This window comes from Microcaecilia unicolor, chromosome 2 (assembly GCF_901765095.1).
Source record: "Microcaecilia unicolor chromosome 2, aMicUni1.1, whole genome shotgun sequence".
NCBI lineage: Eukaryota > Metazoa > Chordata > Amphibia > Gymnophiona > Siphonopidae > Microcaecilia > Microcaecilia unicolor.
Window position 1 is genome coordinate 190,425,657 of NC_044032.1, and position 18,888 is coordinate 190,444,544.

At 45.4% G+C, this 18,888-nt stretch overlaps 1 protein-coding gene across 1 annotated transcript in view; it reads right to left on the reverse strand.

Moving 5' to 3' along the window:
• Positions 1–18,888, reverse strand: part of FBN2 (fibrillin 2) — a 526,098-nt gene that overhangs the window by 87,743 nt on the left and 419,467 nt on the right. The window contains 2 exon segments of the mRNA XM_030191959.1: positions 3,601–3,726; positions 14,642–14,848. Of these exon segments, the coding sequence (XP_030047819.1) occupies positions 3,601–3,726; positions 14,642–14,848 (333 nt within the window).

Consider the following 18,888-nt stretch of genomic DNA (forward strand, 5'->3'; position numbering starts at 1 on the left):
GCCCCTGTCTTTCTTCTGAATTTTAAAACAAAGAATGAGGGGAGGCAGAGACACAAATGGATCTGCCACAATGCATCAGTGTTCCAATAGCTTTAAAAATAAACACACATGCCTGGGCTGGGCAGGAGGGTGTGGTAGCGCCCTCACACTACAAGTTTTATGCAGATGTGGCTATGCATATACATACACATTTGTATAAAAACAGACATGCACATACCTGAATTGGCCACTGCTTGGGGAAGAGGGGGTGGTGGTTGGGAAGCAAGGATAGGGGAGGGCAGACTTATACGGTCTGTACCTGAGCCGGTGATGGGAGGCGGGACTGGTGGTTGGGAGGCGGGAAATACTGCTGGGCAGACTTATATGGTCTGTGCCCTGAAAAGGACAGGTACAAATTCAAGGTAAGGTATACACATATGAGTTTGTCTTGGGCAGACTGGATGGACCATGCAGGTCTTTTTCTGCCGTCATCTACTATGTTACTATGTTACATTGGTCTGATCCAGTATGGCTATTCTTATGCTTTTACGATAACATTGTGTAAATAAGCATGTGGCATGAATAAACATGTAAATAAAGGAAAGGATGGCTGATATTGAATTAGCCTAATGGCTAGTGCAGAGAGCTGAGAACCAAGTTTGATTCCCACTGCAGCTCCCTGTGACCCTGGGCAAGTCACTCAGTGCCCCAGGTACAAAAAAAAACAAAAAAACTTAGACTGTGAGCCCACTAGGGACAAAGAAAGTACCCTGTATAAAATGTATGTAAACTGCTTTGGTTTAACCATAGAAAGGCAGTGTATCATATCCATGACCCTTTACCTTTACCATTTTCCAAAAGCATTTGACAAAGTACCTCATGAATGACTCCTGAGGAAATTAGAAAGTCATAGGATAGAAGGTAGTATATCCTATTGTGAATTAAGAACTGGTTAAAAGACAGTTGTGGGGAATAAATGCATTCTTCAGTGTTGGACGCAGCCCAATCCACCGATACATTTTCAATAGCAAAATGAATTCCATGGTTTAATGGGTTTGGAAGTTCAGGATGAAGTTTTAACTCCGAAATGTAAAAAAGTTATTCTGGTTAATATGGGAGCCCTATATTCAGTCTTTGTCATTCAAGGCCCATAGCACAATAATCAATGAATTACTACTCTAACCCCCCCCCCTCCCTGTTTACTAAGCTGCGCTAGCGCCGACATAGCCCATCAGCCACTAGTGTTGCTTAGTAAACAGGGGGGGGAGGTAAGTTTCCTATTTCATACTTCAAGAAAATTCTATTTGAAATCTAGCCTACCTGAAGGGTGGGGAAGGGATTTGTGTTCTTGGGAGGCTATAAGAACACAAGCCTTTCATACTCTATATTGCGTTATGCTGTAACATAAAGGTAGGTTAACTGGGAATGGGTGGGGTTAGGGAGGCTCCCCCCTCTTCATTTCTAATGTCCTATATCCTTCCATGTTATAGTTGATCTCTGCTGTTTAGCCGTGTTCTTATGTTTTCTTCAACTGAGATGTAAAAGATGCAGGTTGGGGGGAGGGAGAGGAATAAAATTGAAAAACCTATTGATGAGGGTTTTTAGTCTTTTGTCTTATCTGGGCATCTTACTAGATGTAGTTGAATTAGTGTTCAATGTAGCCTCTAAAACAGAATTAGTGTCACCAGCCATTATCAGAGGGGTCTCTGAAAAGGCAGACTAAACAGGTAGTAAGGACTGAAAAAATGATTTTTGTGCTGAATTGAGAACATATATAGAAGCAATTATAATTAAGGTTCCATTCAGAGAGCCATGCACCACCACATATCTGCCATCATCATCCTGTAAAGTTCTTTAAAATCTACTGTTTTATTGACAAGAATGACCATGCCCATCTTTCTCTTGGTAGAAAAAGCGTAACAACAACTCCCCCACCCAACTTTTCAACTTTTGATGCTCTAGCTCTGGAAGCTTAGTCCCCTCCTGTAAAAATGCAAAAAGTACACACCGCCTTGGGTGAATCTCTTTATAAAGGCGGTTAATAAATCAAAATAAATAAATATAAAGAGAAGGGAAGGGGACTTGATACATTGCCTTTCTGTGATTACCATCAAAGTGGTTTACATATTATGTACAGGTACTTATTTTGTACCTGGGGAAATGGAGGGTTAAGTGACTTGCTCAGAGTCACAAGGAGTTGCAATGGGAATTGAACCCAGTTCCCTAGGTTTTCAGGCCACTGCACTAACCACTAGGCTACTCCACTCAGGGTACATGTAGGCTCTGAGGCCTATCTTGGTTTGGGGGGGGGGGGGTTGGGGTGGCTCTGGGGAAGGGGATAAGGAGAGGGCATTGTTTGGGGGGGGGAGAGAGGGCTCTGTTTTTTCTAAAAGTTATGTGGGTGCCGTCATTATTCAGTGCTGGCACCCACATAGCTAAGGGGCCATATTTAGGACAGCTTTTGAGCCAGCACCCACATAACCTCGGGCTCCTCCCCACTTTGTGTTTGGGCAGTCTGGGGGGATATTCAGGAGCACTCTATGGTTAAGTGTCACTGAATATCCCACTTAGGTGGCAGGAAGCGATTTCAGTGGGCAGGAGAGGCTCCTGACCATGTAAATCACTTTGAATATTAGCCCCAGTATGTCTAGATAGATTTTATATGGCGCAAGAATCACTCCGAAGATAGTTGTTAGGGATGATATTGTGCAGGCAAGCTGGGAGCTGAGCAAAAATGCTGCTTCTCAGCTCATTGCACCATATGAGCCCCCTAAATATTATTTTTTTTAGGAAGAGGCGGATGCGAACTCTAGCCATAGTCTTGCACTACCACCACTAGTAGTGGTATTATCATGGCCACCATTTTACAGTTGGAACCGGCATGGGCAGGAACAGTTGGGGTTTGCTCCTGTCCTGACAAACACCCCACCTCCCAGACCCAGGTAGGCCTGGGGAGCCTATTGGTGGGTGGGTAGCTTTAGGAGCAGCTGCAGCTCTTAGGGGCATTTGGGAGGGATGTGCTTTTGGAGGGAGTTTGTGAAGGGGTCCATTCTTTGGGGGGAGGGGGTCTGCTCTTGGGGAAGGAGAAGAGCAGGAGAATGCTGGTGTGGGGAGGAGCGATATTTAAGGATCAGGATGCTACCCGGAACTTATTGGGCAATGGATAATATTGAATGGTAGTGCGGTCCTATCTGCCCATTTAGACACTGGCACTAAATTAATTAATGTATTTATTTATTTAGGCATTTCTATCCCACATTTTCCAACTGACATTGTTTCAATGTGGCTTACAAACAAAATAGAGTACTTATATTTGATGAAATGATCTGTGTCTACCTGGGTAAGTGCTGGCTATGCCCAGACTCCGTCCCCTGACTGCTCCAGTACTAACCAAATAGTGCGGGGTGGTCAGTAGTGATATTCAGCAGTGTCATCCAGTTAAGTGCTGCTGAATACCAGTGGATAGGCAAGCGCAAATGATTTAAGGGGGTACTATTCGAGGCCGAATCGAATACGAATATTCGGTACAGCCCTAATTTGCACTGCAGTCTGTTACTTGAGGATTCAGTTACAGAAATCATTGCTGTCAAGCTGCCGGGCAGGGTGTTGATCAAATCTTACCTACACAAGCTGTCCCAGTGATGTCGGTGGTGTAGCCAGCCTTGCAGAAGCAGTTGAAGGAGCCCACAGTGTTGATGCACTGACCATTTCCACAAAGGTCTAGCATGACCTTGCATTCATCAATATCTGTGAACATAAAGATTTATACATCATATCCTCTGAAATATGACCTGGGTCTTATTCAGCTGTTTTAATGCCACTGACAGCTGCAGGCTGAATTACTACTACTACTATTTAGCATTTCTATAGCGCTACAAGGCGTACGCAGCGCTGCACAAACATAGAAGAAAGACAGTCCCTGCTCAAAGAGCTTACAATCTAATAGACAAAAAATAAAGTAATCAAATCAATTAATGTGTACAGGAAGGAGGAGAGGAGGGTAGGTGGAGGCGAGTGGTTACAAGTGGTTACGAGTCAAAAGCAATGTTAAAGAGGTAGGCTTTCAGTCTAGATTTAAAGGTGGCCAAGGATGGGGCAAGACGTAGGGGCTCAGGAAGTTTATTCCAGGCGTAGGGTGCAGCGAGACAGAAGGCGCGAAGTCTGGAGTTGGCAGTAGTGGAGAAGGGAACAGATAAGAAGGATTTATCCATGGAGCGCAGTGCACGGGAAGGGGTGTAGGGAAGGATGAGTGTGGAGAGATACTGGGGAGCAGCAGAGTGAGTACATTTATAGGTTAGTAGAAGAAGTTTGAACAGGATGCGAAAACGGATAGGGAGCCAGTGAAGCGACTTGAGGAGAGAGGTAGTATGATTAAAGCGACCCTGGCGGAAGACGAGACGGGCAGCAGAGTTTTGAACCGATTGGAAAGGGGAGAGGTGACTAAGTGGGAGGCCAGCAAGAAGCAGATTGCAGTAGTCTAAATGAAAGGTGACAAGCGTGTGGACGAGGGTTTTGGTAGAGTGCTCGGAAAGAAAGGGGCGGATTTTACGGATGTTGTAAAGAAAGAAACGACAGGTCTTGGCGATCTGCTGGATATGAGCAGAGAAGGAGAGAGAAGAGTCAAAGATGACCCCAAGGTTTCGAGCTGAGGAGACAGGGAGAATGAGTGAGCCATCAACAGAAATAGAAAACGGGGGGAGTGGGGAGGTGGGTTTGGGGGGAAAAATGAGAAGCTCGGTTTTGGTCATGTTTAATTTCAGGTGGTGTTGAGACATCCAGACAGCAATGTCAGACAAGCACGCTGAAACTTTGGTTTGGATGCAAGGTGAGATATCAGGGGTAGAAAGGTAGATTTGGGAGTCATCAGCATAGAGATGGTAGGAAAAGCCATGGGATGAGATTAGTGAACCAAGGGAAGAAGTGTAAATAGAAAAGAGGAGGGGACCAAGAACAGAACCCTGAGGTACGCCGACAGGCAGAGGGATAGAAGTAGAAGAGGATCCACCAGAGTGAACACTAAAGGTGTGGAGGGAGAGGTAGGAAGAGAACCAGGAAAGGACAGAGCCCTGGAATCCAAGTGAGGACAGGATATCGAGGAGTATGCTGTGATCGACAGTGTCAAAAGCAGCGGAAAGATCAAGAAGAATGAGGATGGAATAGAGACCTCTGGATTTAGCCAGTAATAGGTCATTAGACCCACATATTCAAAGCTGGGCCATGTCCGGTTATTGGTATCAAATATCTGGGTTTTCAGTGGATCCGGAGGGTTCTCAGTTGACCCAGAAGTTATGCGGGTGCTGGCTGATGTTCAGTGCTGCTACTTGCAAACCTAAGATTGCCAGCTGGATCCAGATTTGTAAGAGAGGGTTGATCCAGTCCTGGCTGTACCCCATTGCATGCAGGGGCTTGTAATTCTGATTTCCTTATTGTATTCCTTAAGATAAGCAAGTCTACAAGTCCCAGCATGCACTGGGGTAAAGCCAGGACTGGACCAACCCTCTCTTACAAATCTGGATCCAGTCGGCAGCCTTATGCATACCTATCTGGGCACAAACAGGACTGCATTTTGTGTGATCTTATCTATCCAGTTCAGTATTTAGGCACTGGCTTTGAATCTCACCAGAGCCCGCATATATTCTGGTTTCACCCTGACTTGGCCCATGCACTAGCCTTGCACTAACTGCACAGTGCTGCAGCAATCAGAGAGGATATTCATCAGCATGCCAAAATATAGGCATGACAAAGAGGCACAGGTAGGACCAATTCTAACCTGTTATAGAATACTAGTGCACAGTAGCCTTGGGGTGCCAACATCTAGGTGTGACTGCTTACACCGTATCAATGGAACCACCATACTAAATCAAGGGGTACACTACTATAATTAATCACGGGGGGAGGGGGGAACAGTCACATAATAAGTACCTCAAAAAATCCACAATATAATAACTCATTAATCAATACACTTTAAAAACATCACAACAAGTTATCAAAATCTGTACATACAGATATGTGCTCATAGACAACAGAAGGAATAGCTTCTCTTTAATCCCAACAGGGAGCCCTTCTCATAAACTTTAATCGTTGTATATCTATGTAACAATGTACTCCCCTTTAATATTAAGGTGATGCTTTCTAGGATAAATTGTAGTGATTGCTAAATTTTTGTTAAGGGGTTGCTCAGGAGGGATTCAAATGGCCAGAAATCAGGCCTTCATGGAGGGAAGAAATAGAATACTTTGCTCTTGAGAGGGTAACACGGAGAGAAGAAATGAAAATCTGGCCTGCTGAATGTCTCATAAATTACAAGTAAGTGGAAATTGCAATTGAGAATGAATTGTACTGGTTTTTGCCAGAAAATGAACTCTATGTGTTGAAGAGATCTATTTGTGCTCTAATCTACAGTTATGTGCCATAAACTACTTGCTTCTGAATCTGTGGCTTGGAGTTAAGTATCCTGCTTTTGTGGTTAAACAAATTGGCAAAGTGGAACCACCACAGGAGACTTGGATTGAAGTTATTTTTCCAGGGTTTGGGTTTGAGGAAATGAAAGTGCCAAAGCCTGTGTCATAGTATTTGAAGGCCGGCTACTCAGGACGGGGTCTGTGTGAACCATAGAGGGGAAGTGTGTAAATTTCCATGTCCAGCAAGAACATTCATCTTTAGTCCAGCCCACTGCACTTAATAGCTAGAGGTGAAATTTTCACCCTGCCACCAAGACACTGGTTGCATAATTAAACCTGGTTTATCCATTACCTTTAGGGGCCATTTACTAACAATCTGGCTCAAGTAAGAATTAATATAGTCTGTATAAACCACCACATAGATCAACTTCACTGAAAACAACAGCAGATAATTATCAAAAACCCCACACAGTGAAGAATGACCAGTCCAGGGGGAAAAAGGATCTCATACACCTGTGGCAATCTAATAGAATGTCTTATGCACACAGTGCAAAAAGTAATCACAGATCAACCCCCCCCCAAAAAAAACATATGTTTTAGTATTTTTCTTTTTTTGCACTATAACAAGTCTCTAATATATATGATACATTATTCAGGCATGAAATATACACTGCCCCACAATAATTCAACGTGCAGTGCTGTTCAACAATGCGCTTGAATTAGAAAATGAAAAACTTATCTTAAAGGTGCTGCCCAATTTATGTGAAGAGTGGTTACACCCCAGTTTACAAATTTGACATGTGTGCGGTCCCAATGGTCCCGTTTTGCTCCGAGGACCGTTGGGACCGCACACATGTCAAATTTATAAGCTGGGGTGTAACCACTCTTCACATGAATTGGGCAGCACCTTTAAGATAAGTTTTTCATTTTCTAATTCAAGCGCGTTGTTGAACTTTATTTTATTGCATTTGTATCCCACCTTATCCCACCTATTTGCAGGCTGAAAGTGGCTTACATAGTATTATTAACATGGTTTTTCCAGTGTATCAAGTATTGTTAGTATTGTGTAGAGATTACATGTTGAATTATTGTGGGGCAGTGTATATTTCATGCCTGAACAACATTTCATATATATTAGAGACTTTTTATAGTGCAAAAAAGAAAAAATACTAAAAAATATGTTTTTGGGGTGGGGGGGGGGGGGAGTAGTTGATCTATGATTACTTTTTGCACTGTGTGCATAATAAATTCTTATTGATTGCCACAGGTGTATGAGATCCTTTTTTCCCCCTGGACTAGTCATGCTTCACTGTGTGGGGTTTTCAAGTAAAAATTAAAACATGGGGGGGGGGGGGGGGGGGGACGTAGGTTGCTCCTGTTTAAAAAGTAATTCATATTTGACAGAAATGAGCAAAGTAAAGTGGAAGTCAGAGGGTGTTACAGGTTTAAGGGCAGAAAGTCATATGGGATAAAACTACAGAGAAGCGTGGTGTGTGTGCATATGTATGTGAGTGTGTATCTGTTTGCACATGTGTGCATCTATGTATGCATATATGTGTGTGCATGTAGGTGCATTGGAGTACATGTATGTATGTGTCCACATATATGTGTGCATGTGTGTGTACAGGTGCAGTGTGTGTGCATTTGTGTATGTATCTGTGTGTGAGTGCTTATATATGTGTGCACATAAACATATATACGCACTCACATGTGTATGTTTATGCGTGCTTATATGTGTGTGTAGCAGCAGAGAAGGCGCTGGGCATAAGCAGAATCAGTAGCTGCTCAGGCCCTCTGTCTTTACTCCAAATCCTTGAAGGTCAGGGCCACCGAGAAACTCGGCCGGGCCCGGGGCAAGGCCGCCCCGACTGTACCCCCCCATCGCTGCCGCTCCCTGCTGCTCCCCCCCGCTGCTCCAGTCTGTGGTCTCACCTGCCTGCTCCATGGCTCTGGGCCCCCTGCATTCAAGGCGGCAGTTGCAGATCGCCTCTTTTCCCTGTGTCCCACCCTCGTCTGATGTAACTTCCGGTTTCCGCGAGGGCAGGACACAAGGAGGCAAGGCCGGAAGGGAGGCAATCTGTGACTGCCGCTTCGAATGCAGGGGGCCCGGAGCCGAGGAGGCAGGCAGGTGAGACTGAGAACTGCAGCGCCGGTGGACTGACCCCGGCGCTGGGCCCCCCTTGAAGGCCTGGGCCCGGGGAATTTTGTCCCCCCTGCCCCCCCTCTCGGTGGCCCTTTTGAGAGTCACCAACAGTCAGGTGTTCAGCATATCCCTAATGAATATGTGTGACAGATAGTTACAGTGGGGGAAATAAGTATTTGATCCCTTGCTGATTTTGTAAGTTTGCCCACTGACAAAGACATGAGCAGCCCATAATTGAAGGGTAGGTTATTGGTAACAGTGAGAGATAGCACATCACAAATTAAATCCGGAAAATCACATTGTGGAAAGTATATGAATTTATTTGCATTCTGCAGAGGGAAATAAGTATTTAATCCCTCTGGCAAACAAGACCTAATACTTGGTGGCAAAACCCTTGTTGGCAAGCACAGCGGTCAGACGTCTTCTGTAGTTGATGATGAGGTTTGCACACATGTCAGGAGGAATTTTGGTCCACTCCTCTTTGCAGATCATCTCTAAATCATTAAGAGTTCTGGGCTGTCGCTTGGCAACTCGCAGCTTCAGCTCCCTCCATAAGTTTTCAATGGGATTAAGGTCTGGTGACTGGCTAGGCCACTCCATGACCCTAATGTGCTTCTTCCTGAGCCACTCCTTTGTTGCCTTGGCTGTATGTTTTGGGTCATTGTCGTGCTGGAAGACCCAGCCACGACCCATTTTTAAGGCCCTGGCGGAGGGAAGGAGGTTGTCACTCAGAATTGTACGGTACATGGCCCCATCCATTCTCCCATTGATGCGGTGAAGTAGTCCTGTGCCCCTTAGCAGAGAAACACCCCCAAAACATAACATTTCCACCTCCATGCTTGACAGTGGGGACGGTGTTCTTTGGGTCATAGGCAGCATTTCTCTTCCTCCAAACACGGCGAGTTGAGTTCATGCCAAAGAGCTCAATTTTTGTCTCATCTGACCACAGCACCTTCTCCCAATCACTCTCGGCATCATCCAGGTGTTCACTGGCAAACTTCAGACGGGCCGTCACATGTGCCTTCCGGAGCAGGGGGACCTTGCGGGCACTGCAGGATTGCAATCCGTTATGTCGTAATGTGTTACCAATGGTTTTCGTGGTGACAGTGGTCCCAGCTGCCTTGAGATCATTGACAAGTTCCCCCCCTTGTAGTTGTAGGCTGATTTCTAACCTTCCTCATGATCAAGGATACCCCACGAGGTGAGATTTTGCGTGGAGCCCCGATCTTTGTCGATTGACAGTCATTTTGTACTTCTTCCATTTTCTTACTATGGCACCAACAGTTGTCTCCTTCTCGCCCAGCGTCTTACTGATGGTTTTGTAGCCCATTCCAGCCTTGTGCAGGTGTATGATCTTGTCCCTGACATCCTTAGACAGCTCCTTGCTCTTGGCCATTTTGTAGAGGTTAGAGTCTGACTGATTCACTGAGTCTGTGGACAGGTGTCTTTCATACAGGTGACCATTGCCGACAGCTGTCTGTCATGCAGGTAACGAGTTGATTTGGAGCATCTACCTGGTCTGTAGGGGCCAGATCTCTTACTGGTTGGTGGGGGATCAAATACTTATTTCCCTCTGCAGAATGCAAATAAATTCATATACTTTCCACAATGTGATTTTCCGGATTTAATTTGTGATGTGCTATCTCTCACTGTTACCAATAACCTACCCTTCAATTATGGGCTGCTCATGTCTTTGTCAGTGGGCAAACTTACAAAATCAGCAAGGGATCAAATACTTATTTCCCCCACTGTATATGCCTATTACCTCCACTGTATGCAGATCTCTCTCATGCAAGCTCTTATTAGGGATATCCTGAAAACCTGACCTGTTGACAGCTCCTCGAGGACTGTGGGTGAAAACCAAGGACTTAGGGCCTTGTGTGGTTGAACAGGACTACCAGAGTGACTTTTTTCAATTAATATTTTCATTGTGAATCCCTGCTTTTTCCTCCCATTTGCCACTCTCTCCGTTCAGGATCCGGAGTAGCTAGTACCACATCTATGCACCAGGAAGTCCAGCGATAAGTCTGTATGTTTTGTTTCCTGGTAGAAATACAATGGTGTATTCTTGCTACATATGTTTCAGTTTCCTATCAAAACTCAGGATGACCATAACTGTAGTGCAGGGGTTAGGATCTGAATAGCAATTTAAGCAACATATCAGCAAACATGCAATTTCCCTCCCCCTTCCCTAGAACACAAACACTTTTCTTTCATTTTTAAAATCCTGTGGTAAGCTGTAATTGAGAAAATGGAGAATATCAGCTCATCCAAGCCTGCAACTATCACCAGAATGCACATTGTGTGGTATGAGGTCCAGATGTCAACAGCACATCAAAGGAAACTAATGGGTCGATATCCAGCGGCACTTATCTGATTAGCAGCATGTGCAATCTGGATAACTGCGCTGACTGGGATAGTCAGAGGCTTTATCTGGATAGTGCCGGGGAGGTCCAGGAGTCGAGATTGGGTGGAAAACGCAATATCACCGTTATCTGAATAGCGTTACCAGCTACCACTATATCCAAATATTTACGCCAGACACTATCCAGATACTGGTACTGAATATCCGGATTTTATTCAAACGCTGCAGCCGGTAATTTGAAAAAAAAAAACTTGATATCTGTGGAGTTTAAATATTGACCAATAAAGTCACTCCCACCGATATTCAGCTGGTGGCAGCAGCGCAGTTAGCTGCTGCCACCGGCACTGACCCCAGATTTTCAATGCCAGACTGTATCTGGCAACCGGCATTCAACATCCGGTTTCAGTTTTGACTGTGAGAACTTAACCGGCTAAGCGAATAGTCAGCACTAGCTGGTTAAGTTAATAGCAGTTAAAGATAGGCCTGTCATTTAAGTGGCCTAAATTAACTGCTCAGCTTAGCTGGTTTACCGCTAAATATTCACATTTAGCTGGTTAAATCACACGACATAGTCGATTAGCGGCTAGCCGTCAAGCACTAATATTCAGCTGAGGTAACTGGGTCTCTCAGGCTGAATATTAGGGCTTAGCTGGCTAAGCGCTCTTTAACCATCTAGGAGCCGTTCCAAGCCAGTTAACTAGCACTGAATACCGGGCCCACTCTGTTTACTGATGAAAATTTTAAAGTTGTTTCCTGTGCATAACGATGAATTTTCTGGACACGGAGATTGCGTAAAGATGAACTTTCGTACTGGAAATGGGTGCTTAAAAATCTGTGTGTCCAACATGGATGTAAAACTATGCACCTATGGTCTTGCATTTATACACTTGCTGTTGACAATATATCCATAGATACATCCAGACCCAGCAATTATCTTCTTTAAAATTAATGTTAATCATGCGTGATTTCAATCAGCAAGGGCCTGTGCTTTGAAAAAGATAAGTCTTGCCTTTGTGGCTTTTCATATTGAAGTAAAGTTTATTGTTAAATATATGCGAATGTGAGCAAAACAAAAGACCGATGAGGAGGCACGTGTGTTATGGGCTTGTATGCTGATATGAAAAGAAGTCGCTGCTGAGGTCCGCCCTTGCTGATTGAGATCAGACATGATTAACATTAAGTTTAGAGAAGACAATTGCTGGGTCTGGATGTATCTTAAGTAGTTCCCCCCAAATACTGAAGCAGTGACCTTTAATGTGATAATATATCCATATGCACATAAATTAACCCAGAGGTTTTGACTGTTTTAAAGGAAGGTGTAAGTACATGTAAATGCATAAATTCCTTGGAGTAATTTTCCAAAAACAGAAACATGCATTTTGAAAATTTGCAAAAAAAAGTATTTAGGCATGTGTTCAGTTATAAATTACTCCCAAGTCTAGCATGTCTCTTTTACACACACACATGCTGTTGGTGTTACTGATTAAAGTGTGCAGAGGGAAATAATGGTCAAGCCAGGTGTCTTGTGTGTAGGCTCCACTAGATGGCAGTGTTCTCCTTGTAAGAACTGAAATAGACAGGCTATGTTGTTCCAGTTCTATGAGTGACACATAACATAGGAACCATTACCCACAATACTGAAAAAAGTCTTTGACTTTGTCCAGGGACAGGTAATTTCCATTGGGTTTAGCATCCCCAATAATTTTGAAAAGTTGGCTTCTATGACCTGGAGTGGACTTTTCATTCTGGAGGTCTCAAATAGAGGATCCTGATGTGTGCACACTGTGAATTTTCATTGTACCAATAGGCAATGGATATCTCAGCAGAACAGTTAAGTGCCATCTGCCAAGTATTATCAAACCAATTTAGAAGTGCTTTATTGAAGAATCAATATTCTACTATTCACAGATACCCATGTAGGTGCCTATTTCTAGGAGTGGAGGGGTGGCCTATTGGTTAGAGCACTGGTCTGGACATCCACAGGTGGCAGATTCAAATCCCGCAAGTCACATTGCCTCAGGTACAAACTTAGATTGTGAGCCCTCCAGGGACAGGGAAATAGCCAGTGTACCTGAATGTAACTCACCTTGAGCTACTACTGAAAAAGGTGTGAGCAAAATCCAAATAAATAAATCTGGCAGAGGCAGAGAGGCCAAATTACTCAGCTCCAGGCTGGAGACCTTTTGGCCAGTCCAGGTTCTGAACTTATATCCCAAAGCAGTGTGGGATTTGTACTGCCTGACCCTGCCCATTTAAGTCAGTGATGCAGGTCCCATAATGCACCAGGGTAAGGTGGTTATAAATGCAGGGCCGTCACAAAGTCTCTAGCCTAGAACTGTGTAACCTGACACTTTTGCTGTGGTATCTGCTCATTTCAAGTCTGTATAAAATGACAGAGTTTGGACCTCAATGGGATGGTGCAGAATGGGTTATTAAGCCACATGGCACAAACATATTTATGCTAATATTCAAAGCAATTTAAGTGGGCTCACTTAAATCACCTGTGGCCCCTAACCCTCAATATTCAGCAGCACTAAACCAGACAGTGTCAATGAATATCAGCTCTGACTACCCATGTTACATGTGGCAGGTCAGGGGCGGAACAGAGGGGAGGAACCGTCAGTTATTCGGGTGCTGCCAATATTCAGTGCTAGCACACGCATAGCAAAATGACTAAATTGGACTACATAAAAAGCAGTCTTAACTCTGGTCGATTAGTTATGCGGGACCTGCGTAACCGTTGAAATCTTTTCAGCAGTCATCAAAGCCTGCTCTGGCCCCCCCTCCTTCCTTCCCCTTCCCCCTAGCAAATGGTACTGTAAGTACATCCCCAACCCCCGCACCACACCACAATGACTCCCCCAACCCCCTCCCCATCTCAGTACCTTCAATGCCTGGTGGTCTAGTGGGGGCGATGGGGGCAGGTGCAAAGCCACTTGCGCCGGCAGCTTCCTCAATATGGCTGCCGTGACCTCTCACGAGAGCCTCACTATACTGTAGTCAGTCTAGTGGTCCTATTCAGCCAAGGTCTACTTTACACTTCAAACTCACAATAGTCACAATTCAGAGCTGTACTAAGGACAATTGCCTTATTTTATCCTAGAAGGCATAGCAGAAGGCAAGCATTTGTGAATTCTACAAAGTGCAGTTGCATGAATTCTGGGACTCTGCCTGTTTAAAGTGCTAAGTGTCTAGAAATAAAACAATCTACCCCTATTCAAAATGAACTATCTGTCACAAACATCCACAGAGCGCCTGAAAGCTGTGATCTGTAGCTTTCCAGTGCTATGTGACGTTCCAGACATGCTCAGTATTAGTTAAAACAAGTCTTAACAGTTCCCTGCCCAATGTAACTTGAACACACATGGATGGGGTTAGCAAAGGTGATTTTTTTTATAAAGGACATGATGTATTCTAAAACAAGGATTAACCTGAATTAATAACATATGTTGCAAGTCTGTGTTTTCTTTCTAGCAAATGTGATTTGTAGAGCAATCAAAGCAGTGTGTAACCACAGGCTAAAACTGATGAGTTACACACAGTGCTTGTTTACAGTGGCAGTACTAAGGTCCACTCACAGACAAAAGCTTCCTGTCAAATTTCAGCTGCCATTAGTCAACCTTTTCCACTTCACGAGTGCCTGAATGAAAAACAAAGCTGGAGTATAGGAAAAATCAGCCATCTCTGGGACATTTCCAGTTACAACATGATTCTTTATGAGAAAGCCGTTTACTCCCCCCCAACTTTCCATACCTGTCCCATCAGTGGTAAATCCTGGGCCATGCGGGCAAAGTTTTTTGTACTGGGTCATTCCCTGGAGCGGGCAGATCTCACACTGGTTACCCCAGCCTCTCCCTCCGTCACAACAACATTCTGATTTAGTGACAAGAATCCGGCTGCTGGATGCCATTTGACACATTGTCTGCAGGACCTCTGAAAAGCAGAAGCCTTGACGATTGTCTGTAGGAAAAAGACAGGGCTTTAGTATAAACAGAAGTTCCATCTTGGGGTCGATATTCAGCTAGTGGAGCTCAGTATTTTACTGATTGCTGCCAGTGTTATGCTTGGAAACTCATGCACAGATGATCAAAAGCAAATGCAGGCACTAAAGGTCAATAGCGCCGTACTAGTGCCCGCGTTTCCTCCCACCCAATGATCGGAGCTGGCGAGTGTATGTAACAATGCGCTGGCCAACTCTTAATGTAATGAACATGTAAATGCATGCTAAACAGGGTATTATCTATTCCTCCCCAATGCTTAGCAGGCAGCACGCCAAACAAGGGGGCTGCTCCCGGGGCAAACCCTACGCCAGCTCTGAGCACTGGGGAGAATGGACAGCCCTGTCCAGCATGCATCTCTGCATGCTAGCAAGTCTCCCCATTCCAACCCGGATAGATGACCAGCCCCCCAGCACAGCACCCGACACCTGACACTCCCAGTCCCCCAACACAGCACCTGACATCCCCATGGTTTGTCTAGCACTCCCCAACCCCCCTCAACAGAGCAACCTGGGAAACCCACTGAAGAGGTTTGACAGGTCGTCTGGTGGACCTCCAGGACCCCACCCCCCCAACACTAAAGAACCCTGGTGATCCAGTGAGACTGCTAGCTCCCACCCTCAACACTGAAAAAAAATGGCCTGGTGGTCCAGTGGGACTGATAACTACCCCCCCCCCCCCCACAACATTGAAAAAAAATGGCTGTGGTCCAGTGGGATCGCTAGCCTTCCATTCCTCCCGGCAACCTCCCCTCCTCCAGTGACGTACCTCGTCCATAGTTGGAGGAGGGAGGGACTAGCACTCCCTCCTTTCTCTTTGGTTGCCTCCTCAAAATGGCTGTGGCCTGCCTAGTGCATCCTGTGATGCGCTGGGTGGGGCTTAACTTCCATATAAGGGTTAAATCCCAGTCAGTGCATCCCGGGATGCACCAGGCAGGAAAGGGCACCACCATTTTGAGGAGGCCCCCGAAGAGGAGGGAGGGAGTGCTAGTTCCTCCCTCCTCAGTGATGTGCTGGAGCCGGCTCGCACTGCCTCGCAAGAGCTGCTTGTTAAATTTTGACAGCTCTTGCGAGCCGGTTGTTCTTCGGGGCAAGCCAGCTCCATTGCACGAGGTAAGCATGGCAGGAGGGCGCCATCACAGGCCATGCTTACCTCCCCTCCCGCTCACAAACATGTCCAGCGATGTCCTTCGCCCTCACCCTCTCCTCCCGCTCCCATCCATCAGTTTCTATTACCTCCCTCGAAGCGCCGCGTTATTTAAAGCCCTGCTGCCTGTCTCCAGCCTTCCCTGCTTGCTTCTGATGAGTTTGTGCCCTTTGTCCCGCCTTCTAACGTCATTTCCTTTTTCCACGAAGGCGGGACTGAGGGAACAAACAAACTCATCAGAAGCAAGCAGGGAAGGCTGGAGACGGGCAGCAGGGCTTTAAATAACACGGCGCTTCGACGGAGGTAATAGAAAAAGATGGATAGGAGCGGGAGGGGAGGGTGGGGGCAACGGAGAATTGCTGGACATGGATGGGAGCGGGAGGGCAGGGGAGGGAGGAGAATCGCTGGGTATGGATGGGTAGGGGGGCAGGGAAGAGAATTGCTGGGCATGGATGGGTAGAGTGGGCAGGGGAGAGAATTGCTGGGCATGGATGGGTAGAGGGGGGGCAAGGGAGAGAATTGCTGGGCATGGATGGGAAGAGGGGGGCAGGGGAGAGAAGAGAGTTTCAGGACATGGATGGAGGGGTGGGCAAGAGAAATTCTGGACATGGATGGAGGGGGAGGGAAGGGAGAGAGAAGAAATGCTGGACATGGAGGGAAGATAGAGGAAGGAGATTAGATGAGGGAAAAGGAAGTGATGAGAGAAACTGCACATGGATGGAGAAAATAGGCAGAAGCTGGATCCACTGTACAGTCAAGTCTGCGGAGGACCAGAAATGAAGAAGAAAGGAGGAAAGAAAAGAAATAAATGGAAAGGAAGCCCTGGAAACGGAGTCAAGGGAACAGATAGAGAGCAGCAGAATCAGATACTGGGCCAGCATGATCAGAGAAACAAAGTCACCAGACAACAAAGGCAGAAAAAAATAATTTAATTTTCATTATAGTGTTTGGAATATGTCCACTTTGAGAATCAGGTGATGAACGTTAAAAGTTTATATTTATTTACTTATTTATGGCATTTTATCCCATATTAAACATGAATTAGATTGGAATCTGGGATCATTTAATTTTTTTTTCCTGGAGAGAGTAATGCATTGCCCCCCCCCCGGCTATAGCCAGCTCTGCAATTTTGGGGGGACGCAGAGGTGGGTGGGGGGCGCAGTGGTGGACGGGGGGCACCGAGGTGGACCGGGGAGAGAGCCTGTTGTTAAAAATTTACCCAAATTTGAAACAACACAAAATCTCCCCACAAAAAAGAAATGCTCTTTGGTAAACACAACCAACTGAACTACAAAACCAAAGATCTGAACTCAATGCCTGCAAATAGCACTACCTTTAACTTTTTCTCTTTAAGCATTGTTTTTATATATATACACGTTCATAGTGTGATTTGTTCTTTATTTTATATGAGAGAGCCCTTGGAAGATACCACTTGTAAAGGCAATGTCATTGGTTATTTTGCCTAGTGGCATAGCATCTCTTCATCGGGCTATCCCTTGATTATAATTTTTTATATATATATATAAGTGCTATTGCAAACACACAGGAGTGCTCAAACTAAATGTGCTCAATAAAAAATAATAAACTTATCTTATCTTTAAGCCATGTCCATGTCTCTGAATTCTGTAATCCACATGGGCTTCCCCTGGTTGCGCCCGACACCGCGGGTTTCAATGCTTTCCTCAGGGACTCGGATTAATTGCCCTCAACAGGTCCACAATGACTTGTGAGCTGAGACATCGACGCTGAATGCTTATGCTGCACTCGCAAGTTCTTTGATGGTGCTATTTAAAGGCTACCAACAGCTGTCGCTTCTTCATGACATCACTGGCCGCAATCGTATCACTCCGGGTTTTAAGATTATTAAACATCGCTTGTTGTGGACCCGACCGTCATACGCCACATCCGCCAGCTCTAGCCAATCCAAGCTCTAGAGCTGGCAGATGTGGCGTATGACGGTAGGGTCCACAACAAGCGACATTGAATGAAGGCCATTTTTGGTGTCTCCCAGACACGGAGTCCCGAGCACAAAAATGGCAAGCCGTAAAGCAACTCTGATGGCCATTGGGTGGCTTTTGTAGAGAGGGTACCTCCAAATCAGAGAGCAATGTTTAATAATCTTAAAACCCGGAGTGATACGATTGCAGCCAGTGACGTCATGACGAAGCGACAGCTGTTGGTAGCCTTTAAATAGCGCCATCAAAGAACTTGCGAGTGCAGCATAAGCATTCAGCATCGATGTCTCAGCTCACAAGTCATTGTGGACCTGTTGAGGGCAATTAACCCGAGTCCCTGAGGAAAGCATTGAAACCCGCGGTGTCGGGCGCAACCAGGGCAAGCCCATGTGGATTACAGAATTCAGAGACATGGACATGGCTTAAAGATAAGATAAGTTTATTATTTTTTATTGAGCACATTTAGTTTGAGCACTCCTGTGTGTTTGCAATAGTACTTATATATATATATATATATAAAATTATAATCAAGGGATAGCCCGATGAAGAGATGCTATGCCACTAGGCAAAATAACCAATGACATTGCCTTTACAAGTGGTATCTTCCGAGGGCTCTCTCATATAAAATAAAGAACAAATCACACTATGAACGTGTATATATATAAAAACAATGCTTAAAGAGAAAAAGTTAAAGGTAGTGCTATTTGCAGGCATTGAGTTCAGATCTTTGGTTTTGTAGTTCAGTTAAAAATTTACCAGCACACCACTGTCCCTCCTCCAACTACGGACAATGAGGTAGGCCACGGGGGTGGGGGGGGGGGGGGGGGGGGGGGGGAGGTTGGGTGTCGAGAGGGATGGAGGGAGGGAGGGCTAGCGGTCCCACTGGACCACCAGGGAGTTT